This window comes from Dicentrarchus labrax, unplaced genomic scaffold (assembly GCF_905237075.1).
Source record: "Dicentrarchus labrax unplaced genomic scaffold, dlabrax2021, whole genome shotgun sequence".
NCBI lineage: Eukaryota > Metazoa > Chordata > Actinopteri > Moronidae > Dicentrarchus > Dicentrarchus labrax.
The window spans coordinates 24984374-25011218 of NW_026136719.1; the positions used below are offsets into that span (position 1 = coordinate 24984374).

Consider the following 26845-nt stretch of genomic DNA (forward strand, 5'->3'; position numbering starts at 1 on the left):
CACAGTCGTGAGCGCATAGGGCACGCGCAGCTTGTCGTTGCTGCCGTTGGTGTCCTACCAGCATCTGCTCCTCTTTTTGGACCAGACTTATGTTTCGGCTACATCACTTCCCGCTGGGAATAATTTGTGCGCTACTTTAATTTTAACCAGCGAACCGCGTCCGCGAGAGCGCAAATGCGCATCGGTCTGCGCATCTTTGAATCTTCAGAACTACACTGTGGACAATCTCCCTGACATCCAAGGACCTCTCCTCCGCAATCCGACGAGGCTTCTTCACCGCCTATGGCCGCACATCGGCATCCCTGAGCCGCTGGCCTCGTCCCCGGACCTTTCACCCATCGCTGTCCTCGAAAGGTCTTTGAATCAAGGGAGACGTCTGCCTTTTTTAAAAAATTTTTTATCAACCCTCCTCGGCTGACTATTTTTTTTAAAGAACCAGGTGCTATGCTGGGCCCATCTCTGTAGATCTTGTGATTAATACACGATCTCTCCTCCCACATTCGTCCGACCGAGACCCTGGTACTCTCACCGAGAACCGACAATGCATCCTAACGCAGTGATGCTGGCGGTGGTCCTTCTGTGGAACTTGATGCTGCCTTTCATCTCGGCTCAAAACGGTAAGAAAGCGAATGTGACCATGGCATGATTGTAAACATCGCGTTGAGGGAAAGTGACTTGACTTGTGTGTAGACGCCTGAGCGAAAATGTTTCCAGAGAGGATTTTGAGAATGACTGCGTTAAAGCTACTACTATAGGTAGTTTAACGCATCCCGACAACAAGGCCAGAGTTAGACACCATCAAATCTGATTCAATAACTGACCACATAATGCAACCTTTTACGCAAACTCCCAACTCAGAAAACAGGAAGAAAACTGACGTTGTTGTGACATTTTTGCAAGGTTATTTACTGTCAACTGAGTGTAGTGTAGGTGTGTCTGTAAGGGGAATAAACTGCCACTTTCGGGCTAGAGGAATATGTTTTAAATCTTCCTTTACGGACAGTGGGAAGTGTTGCTGACGGTTGTGCAGTTTGTTAAAGGGGGTTAGGTAGCAGAGTGTGTCAAGCAAGACTAACCTGCTCTGGATGCTGATCTAGAAACATATTATCAACACCAAACACAGGCTAAAGGCTCGCCCAGTGTGTGCTGTAAATAGCTACTGTAAATACAAGGCCCTTCTGTATCACAGTTGCTTGGCCTATGCATCTGTTTGACAAAATTACTCCATTATTATACCACATTTACACTTATGCCAGCCTGTGTGGGTCTTTCCTTCTTACCCAACTGGTTCAGTCTTCATTTTATTTTGCAAAACTAAATGCATAGTCAGATCCTTAGTCCCTTTTTCTGATGTTTGACATGTTTGAGCACCAGATGTTTCAGATTTCCAAATATTCAAAGAAAAGGAAACACAATTTGGTAGATAAGAGATTCAGATCTGCAAAGATTCATTTGTGACTTTAATTTCAAAGGTTCACTGTGCATTAATCATAATAAAAATCACATCATTTGGTTTAAATAAATGTCAGTAGCGTGCTGTTGGGGGTTCCAGGCTGTCCTCTGATACAGCACTGTCCTGACTTCAAATTCCGTTGAATCACATCACCCAGAGGGCCACACAAATCAGCAGCCATTCATGACATGGAAGTGGAGTCTGTTGAATCTTTCTTTTTTCAGTTTTTAAAATAACCTCAATAGGTCCTGTGAACAACCTTGACATGATTGTGAAGATGTTGGTGCTTTAATATAACAATATAATCACTGCCTGTATTCATATCATGTAAGAACCTTCTATACCCACACATCAAGGACCCTGTGTAGACAAATCAATATCGCTGACATGTTCCAATCTCCTTTCAGAGAGATATAAGGCAGAGAATTACTCTGCATACTTAAAATCTTAATGCTTAATGTCCACCCTGTCTTTTCTGTGGGATAATCAGACACCCACTATGCAAGACTTAATAAGAATTTTTTTTGATGATAGGATGAGAAGGTTGTGTAAAGCCTCAGTCCTGCACTGCCTTTAGGGATTTATTTTTGCAAATATTTGAAATGAAAAATGTTCAGGATTACTATATGAGAACAGTTTGTACTATTTTTGTGTTATACTAGTAACATGCAGAAATCAAAGAAGCACAATAAGAAAAATCAAGATTTCTTACAAGAAAAGCAGAAGCAACCTACGTCTTCAGCTTGTGAGGAGACAAAAAAACTAAAACACCACAGCAGTTATGTAACAAAATATTATCCCCTGAATTCCTTCCTTTCTTCTTTGTTAATTTCTCAAAGGTGCTTGAAGTGTGTGCACGCACAGTGAGGCATTCTCTGATCTCGCTATCTGGAAAATCAAATACCCAATAATCCCTCTATTGTTTGATAAAGCTCAAGCAAAGGCATTCCAAACACTTCCTGTGGTCTTTGCCCAGTGTTAGTGCCCACTCACTGAGGCCTAGTTCACAACACAGAAACACACACAAAGAGACACACACATACAGCAAGGGGTCAGTGGGAGACAGACTGGTGCCACCTAGTCACTAAATGTATCTGTGCTGGATCTGTTTTATGTAGAAATCCTAAATTCATAGCTAATCTACAGACACCCTGCATTCATTACAGGGCTGGTCCCAGTTGTAATAAGCTACAGATAGTGTTTAAAACTGTTGGTAATATTCTGATATTTGCTCACACTGCATGCATCCAAAAGCCATTTCATTTCTCTCTCACAGTTCAGATTAAGGGTAATCGGTACATGGCTTCTTATGCAATCCTAGATTCTCTTGTGATATTACAGAGTTCAGGCAGTGGCTTGGGGAGAATAATAATTATAAGTGCATGAAATGTAATCACTGTATCTGGGAAGCAGAGGGAATTCATGCCATTATTTCCTCGTGTTCAGGGAAGAGTAGTCCTACTATAGGTGGCCGGTTTCTGCGACAGATATTCGCAGGACTGTAAATAGCATCCGTCCATTCTGCCTCGTTTCTATTTTTATCACCGAGACACAGCACTGAGAACTGTGGCTTTAAGGTCCTTTTGTGAAAGTGAATTCATTAACTCTTAATGGACGGCCTCCTTGTGCACAGCTGCACAGCCTTCTAAAGACTCGCTAGGTGGCTGTGAACTATTTAAGCTGATGTGATCTTTATGCAAAGAAAAGAAAGACTGTTGAGAAGGTGGCTGGGGCTGACCTGAGGAAGTGCATTTGTGTCTTACATAATTTCCCTCTACGAAGCATGTAGACTGCTCCTGCTGCAAACTTTGCTGCTGTTATAACTACCAGTGTAAGTCGAAACACAGAGATCAAGTCGAGACAACCTTTAGAATAATGAGCCAATATCATTATTGCCATGTTAAAAATGTACTTTTTGTATTTGATGGTTACAGCACTTAAGCAGTTGCTTAAGACTGAGCACACAAAACAGAAAAGATTGCTTCTTGTTAAGGTTACATAATCAAAGTATAAAGACGTGATGTAAAGGAAGATATGCCCACATGTATTGTAATAAGTAATGCAATTCAAGTGTGCATTTTTTGTAAATATGTGACGCTATAATTATTTTTCATGTTACTTATGCATTCTCATCAACAGAGGCCAAGATTGCGTGTTAAGATAAGCATGTTACAGCTCTGTACATACCATTCAATCAGAAGACCTATATTATGCAGCGGCTTTTCTGTTATCACGTTTCTGCCCAGGCTCTGGACAAAGGTACATTCGTGAGTCTGGAAAATATGCTGTAGGACTCAAGCCAGCACTTACACTGAGTCATGCTGGCCCACTGTGAAATCTGATATGGACTGCACTGATTAGGAGCAGCATCACACAGTATAAAGCATACTGCAGGTATATGCTGATGCACAACTGTAAGTTGAGCAATGATTTTTATTTAATAGTGATTTGTCCAGGGAAGGTTTTTGCTGAGTGTGCATGTTTTTTTTTTCAGCACCACCCGGCTTCACATTCATACCGTTACACACATTCACAGCTGGAAGTTCCCCAATTTAGCCTCAGCCCAGTACCCCTGGATGTTCTGCTGGAACTACTCAGTTTAAGTGTGCCACACAAGGGCAGCTCAGAGACAGAATACTCAGAAAGGTTACTTTCATTTATACCTGGCCCAGTTTTTCCCATCGGTCTGGGTATTTTAACTAGTGACCTAGCAGACACAACCCAGAGGCTAATGCCAGCTGATAGTCAGCATACCAGTCTTTTAAGTTGACAAATAATAATACTTTGAAGTATATAGGAGGTTGGGGAATAGGATTCATCACCCCTACAAAAAACAATTAGTAGTGGAAGAGACTCTCCTGGAGGTGTGGTTCTTCTAATTTTAGAATTATTGTGTTATTTGGAGGATGAGAGTCAGTGTCCTGTGACTACGTGCTTCTCTGGTTTTACATAAAATCATTTGAATTCCCTTGTTTTGACCTCTGAAAGAGAAATAGGAAATGCTCTCTGGTTGTGATTAGAGGATGGGATTAGAGCATTTCTACCCAGCACAGGGGTTATTGGGATTTAAATCTCATTAAACTGTTTCCTCTCTTCTGTGATCTGAATGACAGACTCAAGTACTACCAGTAAAATGGAAATGGTCGGTCCAACGCCTCCTTTTTCTGGAAATTCAGCTCCATTGCAGTGATATCAAATAGGGTATATCGTTGATGTGATACAGTCAGTGAGGGAAACCACTCTGTCATCAGTGTGTTCAAGCTTTACATCATCACAGCCTCTTTAACAAAAATGTATCTGCACGCTACATATCATACCTACAGAGTGTATTCCAAATGTATTGTAAGTTCTTATTTTAATGCTTCATGAATCATTTTTATTTGCAAATAGTGTTATTTTAAACTATTATTATAAGAGTAGATCAGAATTAAATCTAAATTGAGTTGTTAACATATACAATGACTTCAATAGATTTAATAGCATTTTTTCTGTATGATAGGCAAATATCTATATCACTATATTTGCATTGTTTGTAGGGACAGATCTGGTGTTTTGCATGTCTTAGCCTCTTAACCAAAAACTATGACATGTACTTCACATTGCTGCTGACGTTATTATTGACCATTTAGTGATTACTTACTGTCCATGCATACATTGCATTCATTTTAACATGTACATGAATATCGACTCGCAGATTACACATGTAATTCATTGTAGTATTTAATTAATATTTTATTTTTTAATGTAGAAGATTTTTTTAAATTTCTTGGCAGTGTGGTTTTGGTAATTCAGTTGTGAGCAGTGTATTTTTTTAGCTGCCAAACAGCAACCATTTTAATATCAGTAAGTACCAGACTCAGTGTACTATATTGTTTGGCTTCTGGGTTTGATTTTCAAGCAACAAAGCTGTGGATGGCATGTTTTTTTTAAACAACCAACAGTTAAACCTGTTGGTACAACAAGTTTAACTAGAACAGGAAACAGGATAGAGGATGTGCCCTATGTCAAACATGCTACTAGTTTCAGAAGGGTGGTTTTTAATACTTGACCGAAATGAATAGAAACCACTATGTGTTTTATAGGTATGAAACCTCTAAAACTTGGCAGAATTAAAAGAAATGGTTGGCAGTAATGTGAAGTGGATGTACCTTGTAGTTAATGGGCTGTAACATGCAAAACCACAGATATGGCTCTTTAAACTTTCATGTGTTTAACTTTTAGACACACCAAGGAGTATACCAACTTTAAGCAGTGTCCAGAAGTGTCAACCACCCTGAGGTAGCTAAGGTATAGAAAGGGTGAGGACAAAAAAACAACAAAAACGTATCTATAATGCTGACAATATGTACGTCTTGTGACAAAATATAAAGATATTGTGGCTGACCTAGACACCTGTAGTACACTTATTTGACCTTTTCTCAGAACTGCGTGGGTGTGCACAGACTATGCTTGACTAACCGCTCCCTGACACACCTCATTTGCTTTTTGGCACCGGTTAGGACAGGACCAGTTACACCTTTATGGTTATTTTAGTTATTCAGTTATTGGTGACCTTGGCACCCTCCAAGGATAGCTCTGTCTGGCTTCAACACAAAATGAGAGTAAAGTCTACTAGAATGCTCATGGGGGTATATTTACCAAAATCTGTGAATTAAATCTTAATTGCTTGATTTTGTTTGAGTAAAACAAAAACTAAATTTACTTAAATGCACAAACAATACTGTAGGTAATATTGTATACTACAACTCATACCAATGTCCTCATCTTGCAACAGTGAGTGAAATATTTTAAAATAAACAACTGTCACAGATGATCTATTGTGTCATACAAATGACCTGTAAAGGCACACATATCTGTCACAGTACCATGTAGGTACAACAAAGATGCAACCAAGACACACACATACACACACACACACACACACACACACACACACACACACACACACACATACACACACACACACACACACACACACACACACACACACTGCCTAGGACATAACCAGTTCAGTGACCCCAGGGGGTTTCCTACTCGCTGCTTTCTCTGTCTGTGTTGTGGGACACGGATGGGGATCCAGGTTGTAGGAAGGCAGCTGACTCATTCTCAGGCTGCATGGTGGTGGTGTGTGGCTTGCTGTCAATCCTCAAGGGAGATCTCTTCTCTACCTATATCAATGGAGTATGTAGGCTGTAATGACTATGAATTCCATGCAGCCTTAGACGGAGCTTGTCACAGAAAACTGCAGGTTAATTTGTGCTACTATTGTGCACATGTCACATGGGAGTAAAGTGAGCTAAAGCGTGTAAGCAAGACATGGCGCTGTGAACGTCTTCATCATTTTGTGTTGAATAATTTCTGTTAAATCATCTATTCATGTAACGTTTGACCTCCTTGGTCCGATTACATACACGCCACCATAGCAACTGCACCTCTGCACGCATTAAATTGTAGATATTAGCCTTATTGTGAATTCAAATAGAGAGAAACACTGTGTCTCTTGTTGCAGCAAAGCTCTTATGTGTTTCAACTATTCTATAATGGTCCTTTGAGAATACCGCATTTAGTGATGCAACAACCCCCAATTTACTGTGACACTGACCAGCAATAAACCCCCACCGCAGCTTGTTAATATTTTGGTTTGTATTCACTTGTGTCTGTACAAGCATTATGTTGGTATTACAGGGTGCAAAGACATTATAATATGTAACATTTCAATAGACAACAGCTAGACCAGTCAGTGGGAGCGATTATTGGAAACAGAATATACCAACGTTAGCTCCACAAGCATTAGCAATTAGCCACCTTTAGCATCTTGGCAATACATCGCTGGCCATTTATTGTTGCAGGTAAAAGCACGAAGAACCAACCAACCCACTATCTGATCGTCCCGTAAAGACTACACACAGCAAGGATTTTGACACTCAAACATTTGAATTTAGGTGGAGTAAACAATGGACGGAGGTCTGATCTCCATTTCTGCAGTCTCTACGAAGCTTTAAAGTGATCATTTACTAAAAAAATTGAAGCTTTTAATCAACATATATTTAGTAGTTCAAAATTATTTAATTAATTAGTTGATTATTTCTGAAAATCAATCAGCAGTATTGTTGTAAATTGAATATCTTTGTGTTTAGGCTGCCAAACAGGACTACTGATTTAAAGACGTCATCTTAGGCTCTGTGAATTTTTTACAGTTTACTGACATTTTAGACTAAACAATATATTGATAAATTGAACAACTAATGAGCATATAAGTAATTAACACTTATTATTTGCTGCATCCCTAAAAGCCTTTTACAGATGTCCATGAGCATTAGATTATAGATTATAACAAGATTATAACAAGCATGAAAATGAACCTTTCTCATCTCTGTCAGTCTCTGAGCTCTGTCCACCAACTATTGCTCCTCTCTTTATCACTTCTTGTCTCCCAGCATGCCTTTGAAATGAATGAGTACCGGCTGGCTGCTTTGTGTTTTGTTTTCACTGCCAGTATAAGCTCCTTGTTTAAACAAGACGAAAATTGGTCTGCTCATTGGACGAGTGTTGTCTGTAGTTTGTTCTGTGCGTATTTCTCCACAGAGCCTCCCTGAGCCTGAATTTCAATTAAGTCATCTGTTCCTTTTTCTGATTTAATCTGCCATCACCTCGAAGGACATTCATTACTTTCTTAAAGCCGATACTACTGTGATTATGAGCATTTACCGGTATGCATGGCTGACAGTACTTATCTGTGCCATGCGCCTAGCCAATTTACTGTCATAGTAAAGAATGCATAGTCAAGAATGCATAGTAAATGTTCTGTCAAATTGAAATATTGCTTTAACAGTGTAGGCGGATAGGCTTGGATTCACCCTCCGGGACTATGTGGTGAGCTTGATGGGGCCAGATGTTTCCAGAGAAAAGAAACAAATGCTAATTACTCTGCATATCTCTAGGCATCGCAGATAGAAACACAAGTTGTAAGCGCCGAATATCCTCAGACACTTCTCCTAGCAGGAAGACTGCAATTTTTATTTCTTTATTTTTTCTTCTAAATTTTCATCACAATTTCTCTTTCCCGTCATCTAATTTGTTTTCATATGGCTGTGAGTCACAAACTGGTGTTGGACAACAGACTTGTTACCATGGTACTAACTAAACTGCATGGACTGTATTGTTAAGTATGTGAAATATTTTGGCTGTACTTTGGCAGGCTGTTCGAGTCCAGTGCACAGACAATGTTCTCAAGCTTTGCGAACACTGTGCATCATAGCATTATGGAAAAATGAGTGCATAAACCATGCAAACCCTTTGAATGGTTAAACTTTGAATGCAATTATTTGAAGGAAATGTAACTGGCTTATTTGTGGGGGTGAGCCGAATGCTGTAGCTGTTTACACTCCTTCCTCAGGCTTCCACAGGCTTATCTGTTCATGTGCTTATGATACATTACTTTGAGCAGGGCAGACAGATCTGGGAGGGCCTGTAAGCCGTTGTATTTAGACACAACACACAGTCTAACGCTCAAGAGACCACAGGCTCTTTGTTCCCATTTCCTCTACAACAATTCAGGGCAGAGTTAAGGCAGTGTTTTTTTTCTGATTTATTTAAGCACATGTGGTTTACAGCTGACAGGCTGCAGGGGCGGCAGAGAACAGTGTCTGTGGTCCAGGTGATTTGTCATTAGATGAGGTTCATTAAGGCTGGCAGTGTATTGTTGGGCTAACTACTGATGTGAAACAGGGTCATGAATCAGGCACATACACAGCATGGTACACTTGCAGTTCTGGTTATAATGCTTATGGATCCCATTTTATTATGAATTCCACTGCATTTCAGATTTGAAATGTATTTCCGGTCCCACATGTTGGTATGGTAGTTAGAGAAAATAAATGCCAGTGGCATGATGTATTGGGGATATGGATGCAAATTCAGGTTAGGGGTTAAGTTAAATTTGCTGTAAAAGTACAAATCAACTGTATGTGATTCCAAAATGTCATTAAGTGTTTGTCGAGAAGCTAGTTCAGCTATCTTACTCCACTGTGGTCATATGTGAATTTTGAAAACTTGCTCTTAAAGTCCAGCTTATCCAAAATGAAAGCTGGCTGACCTAATTTCTGGCATTACCAGCAAGAGCTGATGTGGACGAAGAGATTAGGTTTATACATACATACCTACAGTTACATCTATTTGTGATGATTTCAGCAAATTGTTTTGTATAGGCTTTCCAGCTTTGAGAAAAAATATAAACCATTAGAATATTGTTTTTAATGTATAAATTTTTTTAAGCAAGTAAAATATTTGTATAATGACAACATAGGATGCAGACTTTTAAAACTGATATGAACATTTTCAGTCAAAAAAAAAAGCATTATTCAATATACAGTATCCCCTTTAAGAATTACAGTGGTGTGAGAATGCCAAGGATTTGAATCTGTGTCTGCATGGATTTCCCTCAGGATCTCCAGTTTCCTCCCATAGTCCAATAACATGCAGGTTATGTGAACCGGTGACTAAATTGCCTGTAGGTGTGAAAGTGAGTGTGAATGTGTGTGTCCGTCTGTATGTGTTAGCCTTGTCACCGGTGGTATGTCCAGAGTGAACCCTACCTCTTAACCCATGTGTGCTGGGATAGTTTCCAGCACCCTGTCATCCTGAACAGGATAATCGGGTTTAGAAAATGGATTGATGGATTATCGGAAATTGGTGTTTCATATAAAAAGAATAATGGAAAACTCACAACCTAATGCAAGTTTATTATATACAGTCCAGTATTGACAAGATTCAGTGAATACTGAGATAGATTTGTAGGACTGGCAAAATACAACTACAGAACACAGAAAAAAAGGCTTTTTACTTTACATACTTTGTCAACATCATGGCATTTTCACAACTAAATACTAATTACTTATTCCTTTGCTTTGCATTGATGAGATATTCTTCTACATTCTAACCAACAAGCTTTCTAACATCTTTGGTTGAGGCAATAACCTGATAGTTTTACAATCACGACACTCACTATACCTAGGAATCCGCATTATTTTTTTATTAGTATTCTTATTTTAGTTCAGCAGGTTTAAGAACTCTTAAGTGACATTCATTCCTCTGACAGAGTGGTGTCTTAAGCTCGAGAAAATTTCCAAGCCACTGATTTCAACAAAGCACATGATTTTCTATGCAGTGTTCTTATTCAGGACTTGCTAACGTATGGCACACTTGTAATAAGTTGTCATGTCAATGGGGTCAAGTCGGTGTGGTGCCACTGATTGGTGTAAAAAAGTCTTGTGTGATTGTTCAACTACTCGACAAGGCTCTCTGATAAACAAACCTTTAGGGAGACTGATTAAACTCAGTGAGAATACACAAATAGTTCTCCCCTTCACCATTTATTCAGTGTTTTGTGACATTTTATGGTAAGGTTTTCTTCAAATGTACTGCATTCAATGTACTGGAACTAATGTTGACACTGTTTGCTCAAGCATAAGCATATGAAAGGTACACTTCAGAAATCCTGTGACACAATCTTTATAAGGTTAAATGTGAGAGAGAAACAGACGAGAGAAAGGGAAAAGAAAATACACAAGATAGCAGCACTACTTGCTGGCATGGACTTGGGACTGGTTGACTATGACTTTGTCTGACAGTTGTGTGGCCTTAGTGGGCCAGGGAACCCTGACGTTGAACAGACTGGATTTAGACAATCATTAACCATTTCTTTTTCCACCTATCAATGATTTGAGGCTTGCTTCTTTTTCATTTGCCTTTAATCATCCTCGCTTTTGTTTGTATGTACTCTGATCTTATTTAATTTCCTTCTCCATCCCTTGGCCTTTCCACACCTTTCTACTGCTCTAACCCTCTTCTGCCCTTTCCTTCCCTGCCATCCCGATACACTCTTCCTCTCCAGCTGGGTTTGTGAAGTCGCCAATGTCTGAGACTAAGCTTACGGGGGACACCTTTGAGCTGTACTGCGACGTGGTTGGTAACCCCACTCCAGAGATCCAGTGGTGGTATGCTGAGATCAACCGAGCTGACTCCTTCAAGCAGCTGTGGGACGGAGCCCGCAAGCGTCGGGTAACCATCAACACGGCCTACGGCACCAATGGGGTCAGTGTGCTTGGCATCACACGCCTCACACTGGAGGACTCTGGGACCTATGAGTGCCGGGCCAGCAACGACCCCAGGCGCAATGACCTCCGACAAAACCCTGCCATCACCTGGATCCGCGCCCAGGCCACCATTTCGGTGCTACAGAGTGAGTGGTCTATGTCCTGTAGTACCTAGATGGTGAACGAACCACCAATCCCCTGTCCCAACCACTCCAGCCCGTAAAAACCTCTCAAGAACCCACCCTCACCACAGCGGTCACTGGCCAGGCAAAAAAATAAATCAAACACCAAACATGTTATTTATTCATTTGCATTTTTCAAGTTACTTTTTACAAGCTTCAATGAAAAATATTCTAATTGTCTAAATAATTTAGGCCAGTGGTTGCATTTTGTGTTTTTTTTCTTAATTTGGTTTGATAAATATTTATGTTCTTTTCTACTCGGTAAACTCCCTGTCTCTTCCAAAATCCCTTGAGCATCTTGTTGTAAATGACCACAAACCCAGGAACTTTACCCAGTCTCTATCTACATTTCCCTCTTTCCTCCCACACCAAACTTTGGTTCTTACTGTCTCTTGTGTCCTTTTACAAAATTCTGATCATTATCTTTTTCTCTGTATCCTAATTTCACCCATTTCCTATTCCTGAATTTATTTGTGATACTTATTCCTTTAACATTATGTTGTGTCTCTTGCGTTGCGTGGATTGTTTTATTTACTTCAAAGCCCTGCCTGATAAATGCAGCGGAAACCTAGTGGTGCTTTGAAGTAATGGTGCTTTTGATTTGGCTTTCTCACTCTGGGCACAGTGTAAATGGGACTGTAAGAAGACACAAGGAGGGATCCGATAAGGTGTAAAAGAGTGATTCCTGCTGTCAACTCTTTCCTGATAAAAGCAAACATTTTCTGCTTTCAAATTTGTGTGTGGTAATCCAATAAAGGATAATACCACGTGAGGGCCTTGAGTGTCTCATTTCTTGTTCAGATGAGACAGAGATTTCCCTTCTACAAAACAGTCTCTCTGGACTTGCCTGTGCACTGTGTAACCTTGTGCCTTCTCAGCCATTAAGAGTGAGTGTGAATCAGTAATGACATTATATCTTTTAACCCTCTGCTCTATGCACACAAACATTCAAACAAACTGAATTTCAACTGGACCCTTCTAATCTTCATGCTTCAGTGCTCTGCCCACTGGAGCACAGGGAGATGTGGAATGTTGTTAGTCATAGTGAAGCTCTCTGAGGAGCTTAGAGGAGTTTGATCCTTGCTGGCTCTTCTGATTGGACTGACAAATTTTGATTTCTGTGTGAGCATTATTTGATTAGGTGTGGGGCTGATACAATTTGAACTATAAGAAATGCAAAGGACAGCAGCTGTTCACTTCTCACATTTACTTCTTTCCTACTTTCCTGCCAACGTACAATTCCAGTCCTCACTAAATATATTATGTCATTACTGAGGAGTAAATGTTCTTTGTATATACATGTAATGTCCAGGTTATTACATGTATATAACAGGCTATACATAATAGCCCATTGATATGAATGTATAGTTTGTAGCTGGGAAAACCTGCTGAAGTCTGATTGTCTTGTTTTGACCTTTTGCTTAATTTAGTTTGTGAATGTGAATCGCTCTAAATACTCAGAATCAATGTATTTATGTAGTCATTCAATCCCATTGGCATTTGAATTTGAAGTAAATACAATTTGAATGTTGATTCCCCCCCACTCAAGAAAATAACCTCCCCCAAAATATGCATGCATGGATAAAATCTACTCGAGATACATCTTTTTAACATGTACTTTCTACATGTGCTTAAAGTGATACTCTACCCAAATCTTTTGAGTATGAAAATTAAAAAAAAAAAAAATCTTATTAAAGGAATAGTTTTACATTTTGGAAAATATGCTTATTTGCTTTGCTTTTGTTTAGATAATAACATTGATACCCCTCTCATATCTGTATGGTAAATATGGAGCTATAGCCAGCAGCTGGTTAGGTTGGCTTAGCATGATGACTGGAAATGGATGGAAAGAGCTATATGTGTATATAGGACTATTTCTATTTCTCACCCTAAGACCAGGCTAGCTGCTTCCCCTCATTTCCAGTCTTTGTGCTAAGTTGCTTGGCTGCTGGCTGTAGCTTCATATTTAGTTTACAGAAATGAGAGTGGTATTGATTCTCTCATTTAACACCCAGCAAGAATGCAAATAAGCATGTTTCTCTTAATGTTGCACTATTGCTTTAACAAGGAATAGCAGCTGTGGTCAGCTTTAATTAATCTCAATTATAACTGATTCCAATGGTGACAAAACGTCTGTAGAAACTTCTCTAACCACTCCTGCATCATTGTTGATTGTTACACAAAGATATGGCTAAATACAGTGCTTCTGTGTCACACTTCCCTTTTATCGCCATTCTTAAGACTTAAACTTCGATGAAGTAGTTTATTTAACTGCATTTTGGTGAAATGGCTGGGAAGCTGAACATATAAATGGACATCAGGGAAGTGGATAATGTTGAAAGAGTGGTTTGCGAAATTTCTGGGGAGGATTTTCCATTTTTTCCAACATGAAAATCTTTTCACCTTTGGAATTCATTGTGGCTCACGAGTTCAAGTTGAACACAGCTAATTTCTGAAATAAATCTCAAACCTAAAAACCTTTTTTAAGCACTGTTAAAGCCTACAAAGGGTGAGTTTCATACTCAAATACATACACACAGATTTTTGTATGTACTATCACTTTAACTAATTACATATATCTCCATGGATTTTGAGTACAGACATATTGTACACTTACTTAAATGAAGCACATTTGTGAGACTTTGCTTTTTAAAACACTCATAATGGTATGCAAAGTAATATAAATGTGTAATGCAATTCAAAATGATATCCTTATGAAGAATGAGTGGTTCAAACCATTTAGCTCAACCACGTGCTCAGCAGGCCCACTATTCTCTGTGCCAGCACAGTCACTGGGACATCTCTCTGGCAGTGCACTTTTTCTATTGTAATGTGCTACAATATGATTTTTTGAGGGCCTGCCTTGCCTTTTACAACAATATAATGCTCCCCTAAATATAGATCTTGCCAAGTTGGTTACTATGTCTCAGCTATTTAGTTGAAGTGATTTAATACATCTTGGCAAAATAATAATAGAGAATGCAGCTCTACGTGATATTTACTCAAAACTGCTACTTTAATTAAGTACCACATAATATAAATGAGAAAAAAAATGTATGCTGATAATGCAGTAAAGTTAAGTCTTGTAATATCTGTCAGTTAATTGGATACTAGATCAATCTAAATACAGCACTGGATTACAGTACCAGCAAGAGGAAAGGGGCGGTCAGATTTCACTACAGCTTGACTCATATGGAGCAACATTTTATATTTGGTTATATTCTGATAAGGCAATACACTATCCAGCAGTTACCAGATTTTAGTTGTGACAAGGTGTCCTACAAACAACCTTCTGGTGAAATTGCCTGTGGACCACTGTGCCGTGTTTGCTAAATGTTAATTTATGTACCTCATGTTGTGTGTGTATGCATGTCTCGAAGATACTATTAATAGTACATGTGATTCTGCTTGGTGGGGGAGAGAGAGATGTCAGGGGGAGGGGAGAGATATCCCCTTAGTTATTGAGTATACAGAATTGCAATAAGAAGATGCAATGAATGCTAATTGAAGTCACTCGTCAGTCTCAGTAGCCCTCCTTTCCCCTCTCCTCCCCTTTTCTTTCCAAGTGGCCTTACAACAGCAGCCAGTAGTAAGATTATGATGCTTCTCCTCTCTGCTCCTCCCCTCGGGGGCGCCATCGTTGCCATGGTTGGCCCGCCCTGGAGAAGGAGGAGGAGGAGGAGGAGGAGGAGGAGGAGGAGGAGGAGGTGGGCAGGGCGGAGGAGGCTTCCTGCTCACTACTCACGACAGAGCAAAGGGTGCCTCCCTCTCAGATGACACCTCCGGCTTCCCTGAACGTCCTTGAGAAATGGACCCTGGTATTGTTTAGTAACTAGTGTGCTTAGCAGTTTAGAGAGTGGAGCACTTTAGGTAGGCATTCAGCAGTAATGTAAAATGTCAAAAGTCTTTTTACAAGGTTTTTTTTTTACTTCTATATTTTGATGGCATTTATATGCAAGCTGGCAAAGAATAGGCCATCTTTGAGAGCCCATCCCGTTTCCTTTGATACAATGAAATATTAAAATTACTGCAGTTATAAGCTATCTTTTAAATATCCTCCTGTAGATTGTGTGACTGTACATTAATCAGTATAGTACATTATTCAGAAAATCATTCACAAATGCATTGCTATGACAAGATAGGTGTGAGGTAGGTATTATCAATCCAATGAATGTTTAATATGTGTCTACATATTAAAGATGTTTTGTAAGCACTTTCTCTTAAATTCTTAATGTTGATGTAGCAGTTAAGTTATAAACTATTACATATTCAAATGAACTTTTTTACTTTAAGATACATGGCTGATACAAGGCATTCCAGCCGTTTCATGTACTTATTATGTCTTTTGTTTATTTGTTTTGTGCACCTTTGTCTTCACTTCATAGACACCCTCCTACACAGATTGTATAAAAAGAGCATACAGCCTACAGCTACTACAGCACGGGAGGAAGCAGGAAAACAGCATTGAGCCCCAGTTCTGTGATAAGGTTTGACTATCTCTGTCTTCCAGAACCAAAGATCAATGCCTCTGATCAGACCATCCTGTCAGCGGAAAGCACTAGCAAACCAGTTACCCTGCAGTGTAACCTCACCACTGCTCAAACTCCCCACAAGGAAAGCTTCTGGATGAAGAATGGACAGGAGATCACCAATACACGGACAGAGCAGAGGAACACAGTGTACAGGTGACAAACGGCTTCCCCACTATGTAGGAAGTAGGACACGTTTTGGGAGAGAGGACAATGCGAGCAACGAGTGCTCCCAGCAGTGGATAGTGAATGAGAATTCATCTACAATTTATCTAAATGTTTCATGTAAAGTGGAAGTGGCTATGCGGGCAAAAAACAACGGATTCTGAAGAGTAGGAACTTGCTGAGACAAAGGCAGTATATTGTAAATGGGTCAGACCACAGACTTGCAGACATTTCTTTGTTGTCAATGTGCATGGTTTGTGCATTTTCCATAGACATGGGAGAGAACAACTCATCAAAGCTAGATTGTACATGCATTCATCTTTAAGCAGTTACTGAGACAATCAAGAAGAAAGGCACTGTAATTTAGAAGAGTGTATGGTTTGCAGATTTTTTTTTTGCTTTAAGTAATCAGTGATATATTGAAATAATTATAAGTGATGCAGACCTTGTAAAGAACACTGCTGAATTTGGCACCCTATTCCTTTTAAATCTCCAGACTGCTTTTGACTGAGGTCAATGCTGCCTGGCTTTCTCACCCATTTGACTTTGAAAAAAAATGATGTATTACTTATGCCTTAAGCTAATTATTGAACTATACCTATGCATCTAATAGGGGAAAAAAAATGATTGCCGAAAGTACCAGCTAGTTGTTAGTTCATGCTGTCACACGAATAACCATTGAAGCACAAAGCTACTGTCGCCCCCATAGACATACCACAGACTCTCCCTGGCCACAAGATAAGACCAATTGGTCACTTCCTTGTCACATTACATCAGTGATACTCTGAAGATTACAGCTAAAATGCCTGTGGTGTCCTTCCCTGCAGAATCTGGAGCTGCTGTTCCATAATATAACAGCATAATGCCAACATTTTGTCTCCCATGGCCTTGTAAGCCCCTCAAGCTTTCACTGTTGTAGTCCTAATTAACTACTAGAGTTAAACTGAAATTAGTTCACTTTATTTTCGTGACTACTTACAGTGTAAGTGACTGGTAAATTTGAGTCATTAAATAAGGGTGTTTTGTATTTTGTTGTAGAATCGCTAAACCACGGGCAGATGATTCTGGGGAATACATGTGTGTTTACACATTCGACATGGCACCAAATGCAAATGCTACAATTGAAGTAAAAGGTAAGATTCCTGTGTCACATATTAATGACTAAACCCATGTAACATGAATGTTTCAAATATTAGTTCTTTAAAATTCCTCCATGATGTATTAAAATTCTGAAAAAAAACCTGGCTTAAAATCAAGCTCTTATCATCTGTGGTTTTCTACAGAGAGATAAAGAGATAAAGGTGTCCTAGAAACATTATCCACCCAAAGCTGTGTGAGGAGATTCCTTGTTGACAAAGATGTTTGAATTCATCCAGTGCAGTGGTGATGACAAGGCTGAATCCGGAGGCTGTTGTCACTCTTGGCTTTCACTTAGACAACAGTCTAGCAAAATGGACAGGCACTGCACATGCTCACCAAAACGTGTAAACACAAAGCCCGCTAGGAGGCAGAGCGGTTATAAACCTTTAAAAGCTGAATTAAACTCATGATTTAAAGTTTGTAAATTACTTTTATACTTCATAGAACAAATAATAGTTTAAGTAGAGCAAATTAACCAGGCTAGTAATGGCTAGTAAACCTAACCAAAGAACTACTGTGTTGGTTTCATTCAAGCTGACAGCGAAGCCATCAACTTGAATAAGGAATCTTCTCTGAAAAAGGGCAAGTGAAACCCTGTTCAAGAGAAGCTTGCCTGTGTGTAGTGCATAAACCAATTTGCTGTGGCATGGCTATGGTGCATACTGAGCATGCCCTGCCTCTTATTCCACGGCTGTCTTATAGCGCTGCCTGATTGCATAACATGGGTGATGACCGTGTGTGTTCTGCTTTCACTGGATTGTGAGATGATGGGACTCATCGCTATTCAAAATGAAGTGTCCTCGCCATCACTAGACTGCAGGCCTGTGACTGTTGAGGCTTGCTATCTGTCCCCTGGAGAAAGAGTCAGTCTTTAAACTAAACTGATGATGCATGATTGTGTCCTTTAAATAGGCCTACATTCTGTGTCTAAAAACATATTAAAATAAGAGGATGTTACATTAAGAGTAGGTACAATTGCTGGATCCAAACTAAATATTTTCTTCAGTTCTTAAATGCTCTTGTGATTTTCTAGAGGTGTTTGAGATCTTTTGTGACCCAGGTAGCAAGCCCACTGTTATGCTAACCAGCTTTGCACTGCGCTTCTGGCAGCAGTTCACTGAGATCCCTCGCCTACAGTGTCCTTGGCACACTCATCCTTGCAGGACTCGGCTCAGAGGCAACAGATGGAGGGTTCTGTGATGTTGTAGGATTAAGGCTCTGAATCCGGTCCCAGCCATCTCTGTGGCAGGAGTGGAGTGTATTGTCTGTGATACTAAGCTTACCACAGATACATATTTGGTACCTGATATTTCTCAAAAAAAAGTGTTAAGTGCATTTATTTATGAAAATGTTTTAACTTCATTGCATGTAGATATTTTCCCATTTTCCTCAAGAAAACTGTTTTCCAAGTTTAAACAATTGTACACATATTCTCAAAATATCTAGCTACTTAAACATTCATGTATTCATGTATGTATTGATTTAATGGCTCTTTCTGACAGTTTTGCTGTTTAGCCTTGCTCCTCTTCACTGGCCCCTCTCACATTCATGTGCCACTTTACCTCTGTCTAGCACATGCAGATTAATAGACACAGTAATCGTAGTCAGGAGTGTGAAATGGAGGTTTCTGCCTGTCTCAGCGTCACTCTGAGGCCTGTCTCTGTGCTGTCAGTCACTGGCATAATACAGTCATGATAAGGCACAAACGGGCTTGGCCACTCCCCTGCTCGGGGAGCACGTGTGCACCATAATTAGAGAGGGGTGATGTCACCAAAGAGATCAGACCCCTCCTGCTCCATTATCCATGCGCAGCTGAAAAATGCTCACTCCAGGCCTCTCCCTTATCCTGCTTAATTGCATGGAAGGAATTATTGTAATTTTGAGGATTAGTGGAAAAGCAAGAACAGTTATCTTCCTGATGCTGTGCAGAGTTACATGTCTCACCTTTGGGAAAGACTGTTCTATTGATCAGTTTGACTTGGCATCTGTTGCAGTGCTTCATGATGAATTTATTAAATTCATAACCTTTGTGTTGCATTTTTACTATCAGCTTATTCATTAATCAGAGCCAATTCACACCGTTTTGCTTTGGCTCAAAATCTCTTTTGTGGAATTCACTGTGGCATTATTTTGAATGGGAACATCTGGAGGCTCTCATATCATACTGATCCCCCTCTTCCATGACCTCATTATGAGTTGTATTGAAACGTTTTTATCTCTAAAAGAGTGATATTCCCCATTGCTGGGGTTTGGTGGTGGGAGTGTACGTGCTCACAAAATAAATACACACCCAAAACGGTAATTTTTATTGCAAGCTCTAGTCCACCCTTACTCCTGGGCAAGCCTCTGTTTTACTAGACTCTGTTATGCAATACAGTTTTAATTAAATGTAGGGTTTATCTCTATGTTACTGAAAAAACAGGTATCTACTTGTCAAACGCTAAAAGAGAATATCTCTATTTTCGCAAAGTCATGGCAAAGTTATTTTGTAAGACTCCCTGGAGCTGTAGTTTAGCTAACAAAATAATTAGTGCCATGTGTTGAAATGATTGGGTATTAAAACTGTATTAGCAAGTACAACAGTAGAAAATATGATAACCTGGAAATGTAGGAAACATGATACAACACAAAAAGTCATCTGAATAACACATATTATTACCATAGCCAGAGCAGCCAATCATGCTTTCCTTATTCATGCCATCTGGTAGGAGTTAAAACGTTCCTTTGAATATGTTACCTCTGCCAACTCAGCTAATGATCAACTTTATTTATTTATTTTACCTTTCCAGCAAAACCTGATATCACTGGTCACAAGCGAAGTGAAAATAAAAATGAGGGGGAAAATGCAATGCTTTACTGCAAGTCTGTTGGTTACCCGCATCCCACCTGGACATGGCGTAAAGTGGACGGAACATCATATACGGTATATGTACACATGTATATACAATATATACAACTGTAACATATATATAGGTACAATATAATAGCAGACATGCTGTTTTCAATGTAATTAACTTTAAGAAATGGTCATTATGTTTCAGGACATTGACAACTCCACTGGGCGCTTCTTCATTACTAACAGAGACAACTACACAGAGCTCAACATAATCAACCTGGATATAAACAAAGATCCTGGAAAATATGAATGCAATGCCACTAACATGATTGGAAACACAGCTGAGACCACTATACTACGGGTGCGCAGCAACCTTGCACCGCTTTGGCCTTTTCTGGGTGTGCTCGCAGAAATTATAATCCTAGTAGTCATCATCGTTGTGTACGAGAAACGCAAGACGCCAGACGACATTATTGATGGTAAGAAAACTTTTTCTCTGTTACTATTAGTAGAAAGTAATAAACAATGGACTATGAAAGTAGATATTGCATTATTTATGTTGAAATTACAACAATGCAATTAGAAGCCCTTGAGATATTCAAAGTTTTTTTTGTCCGGTGTCTGATCTTTGCTATAAAAGTAATGCATTATTTTAAAAATACATCACCTACTGCCCTGACTGAGACTAGGAGGTACAGTTTGGTACATCAGTAAAGGTTTACTTTGAACTGTCAGATAAGGAATGTACAGAAATAACAAAGTAACTCCCTTTTCCAAAAGGACAATGGCTGTAAGGTCAGAGCCTTTGATACAGAGGTGTTTACAGATGCAAGTGAACTATTAAACCACAAGGTTGCATCCGCTCTCATAGGACATCTGTAGTGGTGTAGTAGTGGCCAACTAACTATCAAAGCCTTGCCTCTCAACTGGTGTGGCTTTATACGTGCACATTAGGTCCAAGAGTTGGCTATTTTGGTGCTGTGCTCATGGCAATGGTAACCACTTTTATTTGTTGACAGCAGAATAACACCAATAACAACATGTGGGGTCATCAGTCTGTAGCTATAAAACATATCAGTCCAACTATGTAACTTAATTGGTTACTATTCTTTTCCCTTCCCCCTTCTTTCCTAATGGCAACATAATCTTAATGGGTGGTAAGTGAGAGATCCTGCATGGTTTCAGAGATTTCTTTCTTTCTGTCAATTTGTATGTTTTTACGAGCTTACAGTGCATCCACAAACATTATGATCTTTGCCGGGATATTAACACAGTAAATTACTTTTTTTTTTTTTTTTTTTTTAAGTTAAATGAAAACTTGCCTCCATTCATTTCCTTTTCCATTAGGTTGAACCCACAACGTCTGATATGTTTCTACAGTTTTGACATGGATTAAATTGTGTATCTGAAGATTCATAATCTTTAATCATATTATAAACCTAATCAGGATTTTTTTATAAATAAACTTTTTGTGTGTTTCTCAACTGATCCTAATTAAAAATGCACGCCTGTGACAGCATGCTAGCATTGCTAATGTCACAGCCCAACCTAATCCTGTCAGTGAAAGAGGTGAACAACAATAAAAGCCCAAACCAGATCAAACCTCTAGGCTTGAGTTATCTATGTTAGCAAAATAATTAGCAAATACATTCAAATCCAAACCACCTGCGTACTTTTATTCAGTTTTACAATAATTAATATATAGTGTGGCCGCTGTTTGGCGCCCTGTTCTATTTTTCTTACATTAACTGAAGTAGAATTTAACACAAAAAATGATATTCTAATTGTGATATTCTACATTACTGTGCCCCCCTACATTGGCCAGGACACTAGCAACAAAAATAAAATATTGTTTGTTGTACTCCGCATTGCTCATTTTCATGATTCCGTTAGTGGTAAAATAAAATTCCATGTTACTGCCTCAAGTAAACTTATCAGACACTGTTTGGACTGAGTCACTCAAGCCGACACACTGTAGATGGGCGGGTAGACCCATCTAGCCTAGCAATGTTAAGGCTGGACAGGTTCTTACACTTTCTAACACTATTAGGACCACTCTGAAACACACCAGTACTTGCTCCAATCTATAAGAACACATGCTGTTAAGAAGACTGAAATGTCTAGTCCTCTTATACCAGATGGCCCTTTTCTCAATGTAATCTACAGAATGAAAAACACTGTACTCTATTCAAGCCAATACAGTTGTAGAGCTACTTGACCTTCAAAACACCTTCAAGGGCCTCTACTCTAAAAGGCATCTGCAATCTGGGTCTGAATGTTCTGTCAAAATATCAAAACTATTGTGTCTAATGTGGACAAAAAGGTATGACAAAACACTGAAGTAAGGCAAAATGGAACGGTGAAATTAATAAAGTAGCCTATTAATTTCTTTAAATTTGAATCAATTTAGTCATTCCTTTTTTACAACTTACTTATTTTTAGTTTTGTCGTGTATACTTCATGAGACCAGCTTTTACATTAAACAAAAGAAATGGCCTCTGTTTTTAGGAGGCAGTCAAAATCACATGATAAGAATGTGACAAGATCAAAATGAGCTCAAAGGCATCTCCAGTCACCAAAGGTTCTGTCTGACCTCTACTCGCGTGGCTTTGTCTTTTCATTTTGTAATAAAAAACATTAACACAAAACCAAAACAGTCACCCGCTAATATGAATCACTCCAAGTCAGAAACAGTTGTGCACCACACTCTATTACAGGCTTAACAAATAGAGCTTCAGGGTGCATCCTGCTCATTCATTTATTCAGTCCAAAGAAAATAAGATTTACTAATTCATTTTAATATTAAGTAAACATATTTTAGGCTTCAATGTCAGTGTTCAAAATTGTGTTCTTTTATTTGACTAAGTACCATAGAAATCAGTGTGTAATAGCTACCAGAACATATTATATCCATCTATCTAACTAAATTATGTTAGTTAATCATACAACATGGTTTGAGATCTGTGAAAATAGTTAATAATTAGAAAGAAAACGTTTTACTACAATACTTGCTTAAAATACATGCACGCACACACACAAATACACAAACCACACAGCTCGAGTAAGCTCCGTGCATGGCCTCTAGTTTGGTTTCATCTACCGGAAAAATGAAGCGATTAAGGTGGATTATATTTGCCATGTTTATGCCATTCAAATCAGGAATGAGGACTCCCTGCTCACGATGCACAGCCTCTCTAAAATCTCCTTTTAGCATCCCGTATTCCCGGAGGTTTTGGCCCCTGTCTGTGTGCATTATGAATTCTGGTCTCTTGACGGCTTAGCTGTGTATGAACACTTTTATACTTCACAGGCAAGGGCTCTGAGGCAGAGGCTGACATTTCTATCCTGTGTTTCAAAATCAGTTGCTAAAATTGCAGATTTTGCTGTGTGATGATTTGCTAAATAACTGCTCACTTTAAATAATGAGAGGAATTTTAAGCTACAAAACTTGCACCCACATACTGCATTTTTTGAAGTTACATAAAAACGAACTATAACAGATAAAATCCGACTTGATGCAGTACAGTGATTATTATCAATGTTCAACTATCAATCTCACACAGTAAAAACCTGTTATTTGTCCTGTGCTTGCAAAGCCATTATAGTAAACATAGCTTTTGTGGTGTATACATATTTAGTGTGAAAACGGTGGGATATGCCGACAGATGTTCCTCCTCCAAGTGATCATAGAACCATGTTTTTTTGTCTAACATTATAACTGCCATAATCTGCTCCATATTAATGCCATGGAATGCTGCTAATGCTGCTTATCTCCGACTTATAGCTGCATGGAAAATATCTCACTGTGACTGGTTACTTACCTCTTGACACATTTTCATCTGTATGCCAAACACCAACCACCATGTCAACCTCAAGGCTGTGGGTTTTTGAACTAACTTGTCACTCAATGCAACAACATCCACTATTATTCACCAGTTCTTCTTCCTGCAGTGTTTCTTGCTGTTACATTTCAGTATATGTTTATTTATTTCACTGTTGTATGGTGAGAAGGAATAACAATTTTATATGGTGGTCCCACTGAAAATGATTATTTTAAAGTGTGTATTTCTATTAACTTTATGTCTGAATTGAATTAGCATTGAATAGAGAGATATTAGCTGCTATGTACTGCAGGGAGTTGCAGTAACCTCTAGATGCTGAGGAAAAGCTTTGAAGAGATTCATATTTTTATGCCAAGTCAGTCACAGTATCACACTGCTGTGTTAGGCTCTTTCAGAATTACTATGAAATTGCTGAGTGTAATTAAAAGATGGCTTTAAGTGAGCCATCTGTAACCCTCCTACACATATGCTCAGTCTGCAATGAACAGGAACCCCATGAGATTCAAATGGCATGTGAGGTTACATTTACAATGCTTGGCGTTAATGATGTGGTTGTTTAAGAGACCATTTATATTTTTGTACCACATTTCAGCCCTTCTACTACAAATATGTCACTGCTGACTATTTTCCAAAAGCGTTGCTTTTTTATGGATGGGTTTTTACCACCTTTAATAGCCTTCAGTGTCCAAAGACATTTATTAATGCAAGAAGCTACTAATTTGACAATCCTGCGTTTGCGTAGTGTTTTCCTTATGAGTCTGTTTATCGAACACGAAGGTTGCGCATACAAAGCTGTTGAGCTGCTCACTCCCTTGTCTGTAATGTCAGAGCTTCCCACCAGTGCACGACTCTGCCACACCAGTATTCAAAGCAATCTGTGCTTTCAGCTGCATCATCACACAATGTGAATCTTCACTGAAGGATTTGGTAACCTATCTATCTAATAAGTAAAGAAATGGCTGCCAAGGGGAAAAGGAAAATTGTGAAAACTGTCAGCAAAGTAAATATAATTTGCAGTAAATGTGCTGAAACATGCAATACAGGTATTTTCCGTCTATTTTTATCTGATATTTATCTTCTGTTTTTTGTGTTCTTTTTTTGTTGTCTTGTTCTCTCGTGCCAAAGATGATGAACCAGTTGGACCAATGTAAGTAGATACATATTCTTATTACTACACATATATTTCATACGGAAATACTGGGTACTTTGATTTGTTTTGCAATTACCTTTCGGTCACTAAATCATAACTGTTTCTTTTCTAGGAAAACAAATTCAACAAACAACCACAAGGACAAAAACATTCGCCAGAGGAATACAAAATAAGCAATTTACTCAAGTAAGACACTGTTGTAAGGGATGGGGGCTAAATATAGAACTCACTGTGAGGATTATCCATAGTCACACCTTCTCTTGATTTTCTCTTCACAGATGAGATGGCTGAACTGCATTTTTTGACTACATGATGGTGTCAGAGGTGGATAGAGCTCCGGGCAGTTTTGAAAAAAGCATATCTTGTCTCATTTTATGAGAAACAATATCAGCATAACACTGGCAACAAAAAGAACATAATGGCTGTCTTAAGCATGCCTTATTCAGTCTTACGTGGAGATTTCAGGATGACGAATAATGACTAAAACCACCACAAAGGTGTACACATTTTTAATGTGCTGTTGGTGTCTCCTTTATTAATTTTATCATATCCTCAGATGAGGTGATCCCTTTTGTATTACATATCATGTACAATGCATGCAAGATAATTACGCAATAGGATACTCAGAATAGACATTTTCTGTTGTTATCCCTCGTGTGGCTTTTTTTGCATCTAAAATGACCTATGTTTTTTATGGAGTCATCCTTATAATATATATATATATATATATGTTTGTGTGTGTGTATATATATATATATATATATATATATATATATATACATACATATACATATATATACACATATATATATAGAGTTAGTTTTATTCTTGAAAATTTGTACAGCATATCATGGTCATTTAACTATGTTTGATTTTGTGATAAGAAGTCCACTTTTAACAGAACTTTTGTTGTGAAGCAAGGGCTTCAGTGACTGGCAGTATTTAAATTTAATTGAGAGTGATTACAGAAAATGACTACTGTGTGTTTAACTATCTAAACAAAAATGATATGTGTATTATTTTTATTTTCTTTCCAGAGTAAATTAGGTGTCTTGTATATGTTGAAGTATGAGTGTTCAAATGATAGGAAATCTGTAAAAAATATTTTTTTTATATTTCCCAATTTCATTTATTGGTTTTTATTTTTTATTTTTCTCTCTAACTGTATAGCATGGCTATAATCCTATGCAATATGTATTCTTAAATAGATATATGGAGGGCAGTTTGTTTTACTCAGTGAAGCTTTAATATTGTGGGATCACTTGGAAGCTGGCATAGCAAAATTCACTGCTGTAGCTGCATGACTCCTGTTTCAATACAATGTATCCATGTGTGTTGCAGTGGAAATGGACCTGCATTAAGGTGGGAACAGAGGGACCAGAGTATATAGCCACGATAAAACATATGAGTGAGACCAATATTTTTTTTCTGAATAAAAAGTTTGGAAATGAATA

The 26845-nt window shown here is 38.7% G+C and overlaps 1 protein-coding gene across 2 annotated transcripts; it reads left to right on the forward strand.

Annotated features, from left to right (window-relative positions):
• Nucleotides 1–8: 8 nt before the first annotated feature.
• nptnb (neuroplastin b) lies at nucleotides 9–26843 on the forward strand. 2 transcript variants are annotated; one of them, XM_051379754.1, is made up of 9 exons: nucleotides 9–617; nucleotides 11346–11693; nucleotides 16240–16414; nucleotides 17462–17556; nucleotides 20353–20486; nucleotides 20605–20878; nucleotides 25367–25388; nucleotides 25504–25577; nucleotides 25670–26843. In XM_051379754.1, exons 1-8 carry the CDS (start codon nucleotides 542–544, stop codon nucleotides 25562–25564), a joined length of 1185 nt encoding a protein of 394 aa, XP_051235714.1. In that variant the 5' UTR covers nucleotides 9–541; the 3' UTR covers nucleotides 25565–25577; nucleotides 25670–26843. The 2 variants fall into 2 exon arrangements, with proteins under 2 accessions (XP_051235714.1, XP_051235715.1); XM_051379755.1 differs by lacking the exon at nucleotides 11346–11693 and having other exon boundaries at nucleotides 16–617.
• Nucleotides 26844–26845: the final 2 nt, after the last annotated feature.

Excerpts from the sequence above, each read along its gene's own strand:
- nptnb (XM_051379754.1), top strand. The coding sequence starts at position 542 with ATGCATCCTAACGCAGTGATGCTGGCGGTGGTCCTTCTGTGGAACTTG. Across the intron at positions 618-11,345 it reads TTTCATCTCGGCTCAAAACG|CTGGGTTTGTGAAGTCGCCA; the intron begins GTAAGAAAGCGA and ends CTTCCTCTCCAG. Across the intron at positions 20,879-25,366 it reads GCCAGACGACATTATTGATG|ATGATGAACCAGTTGGACCA; the intron begins GTAAGAAAACTT and ends CTCGTGCCAAAG.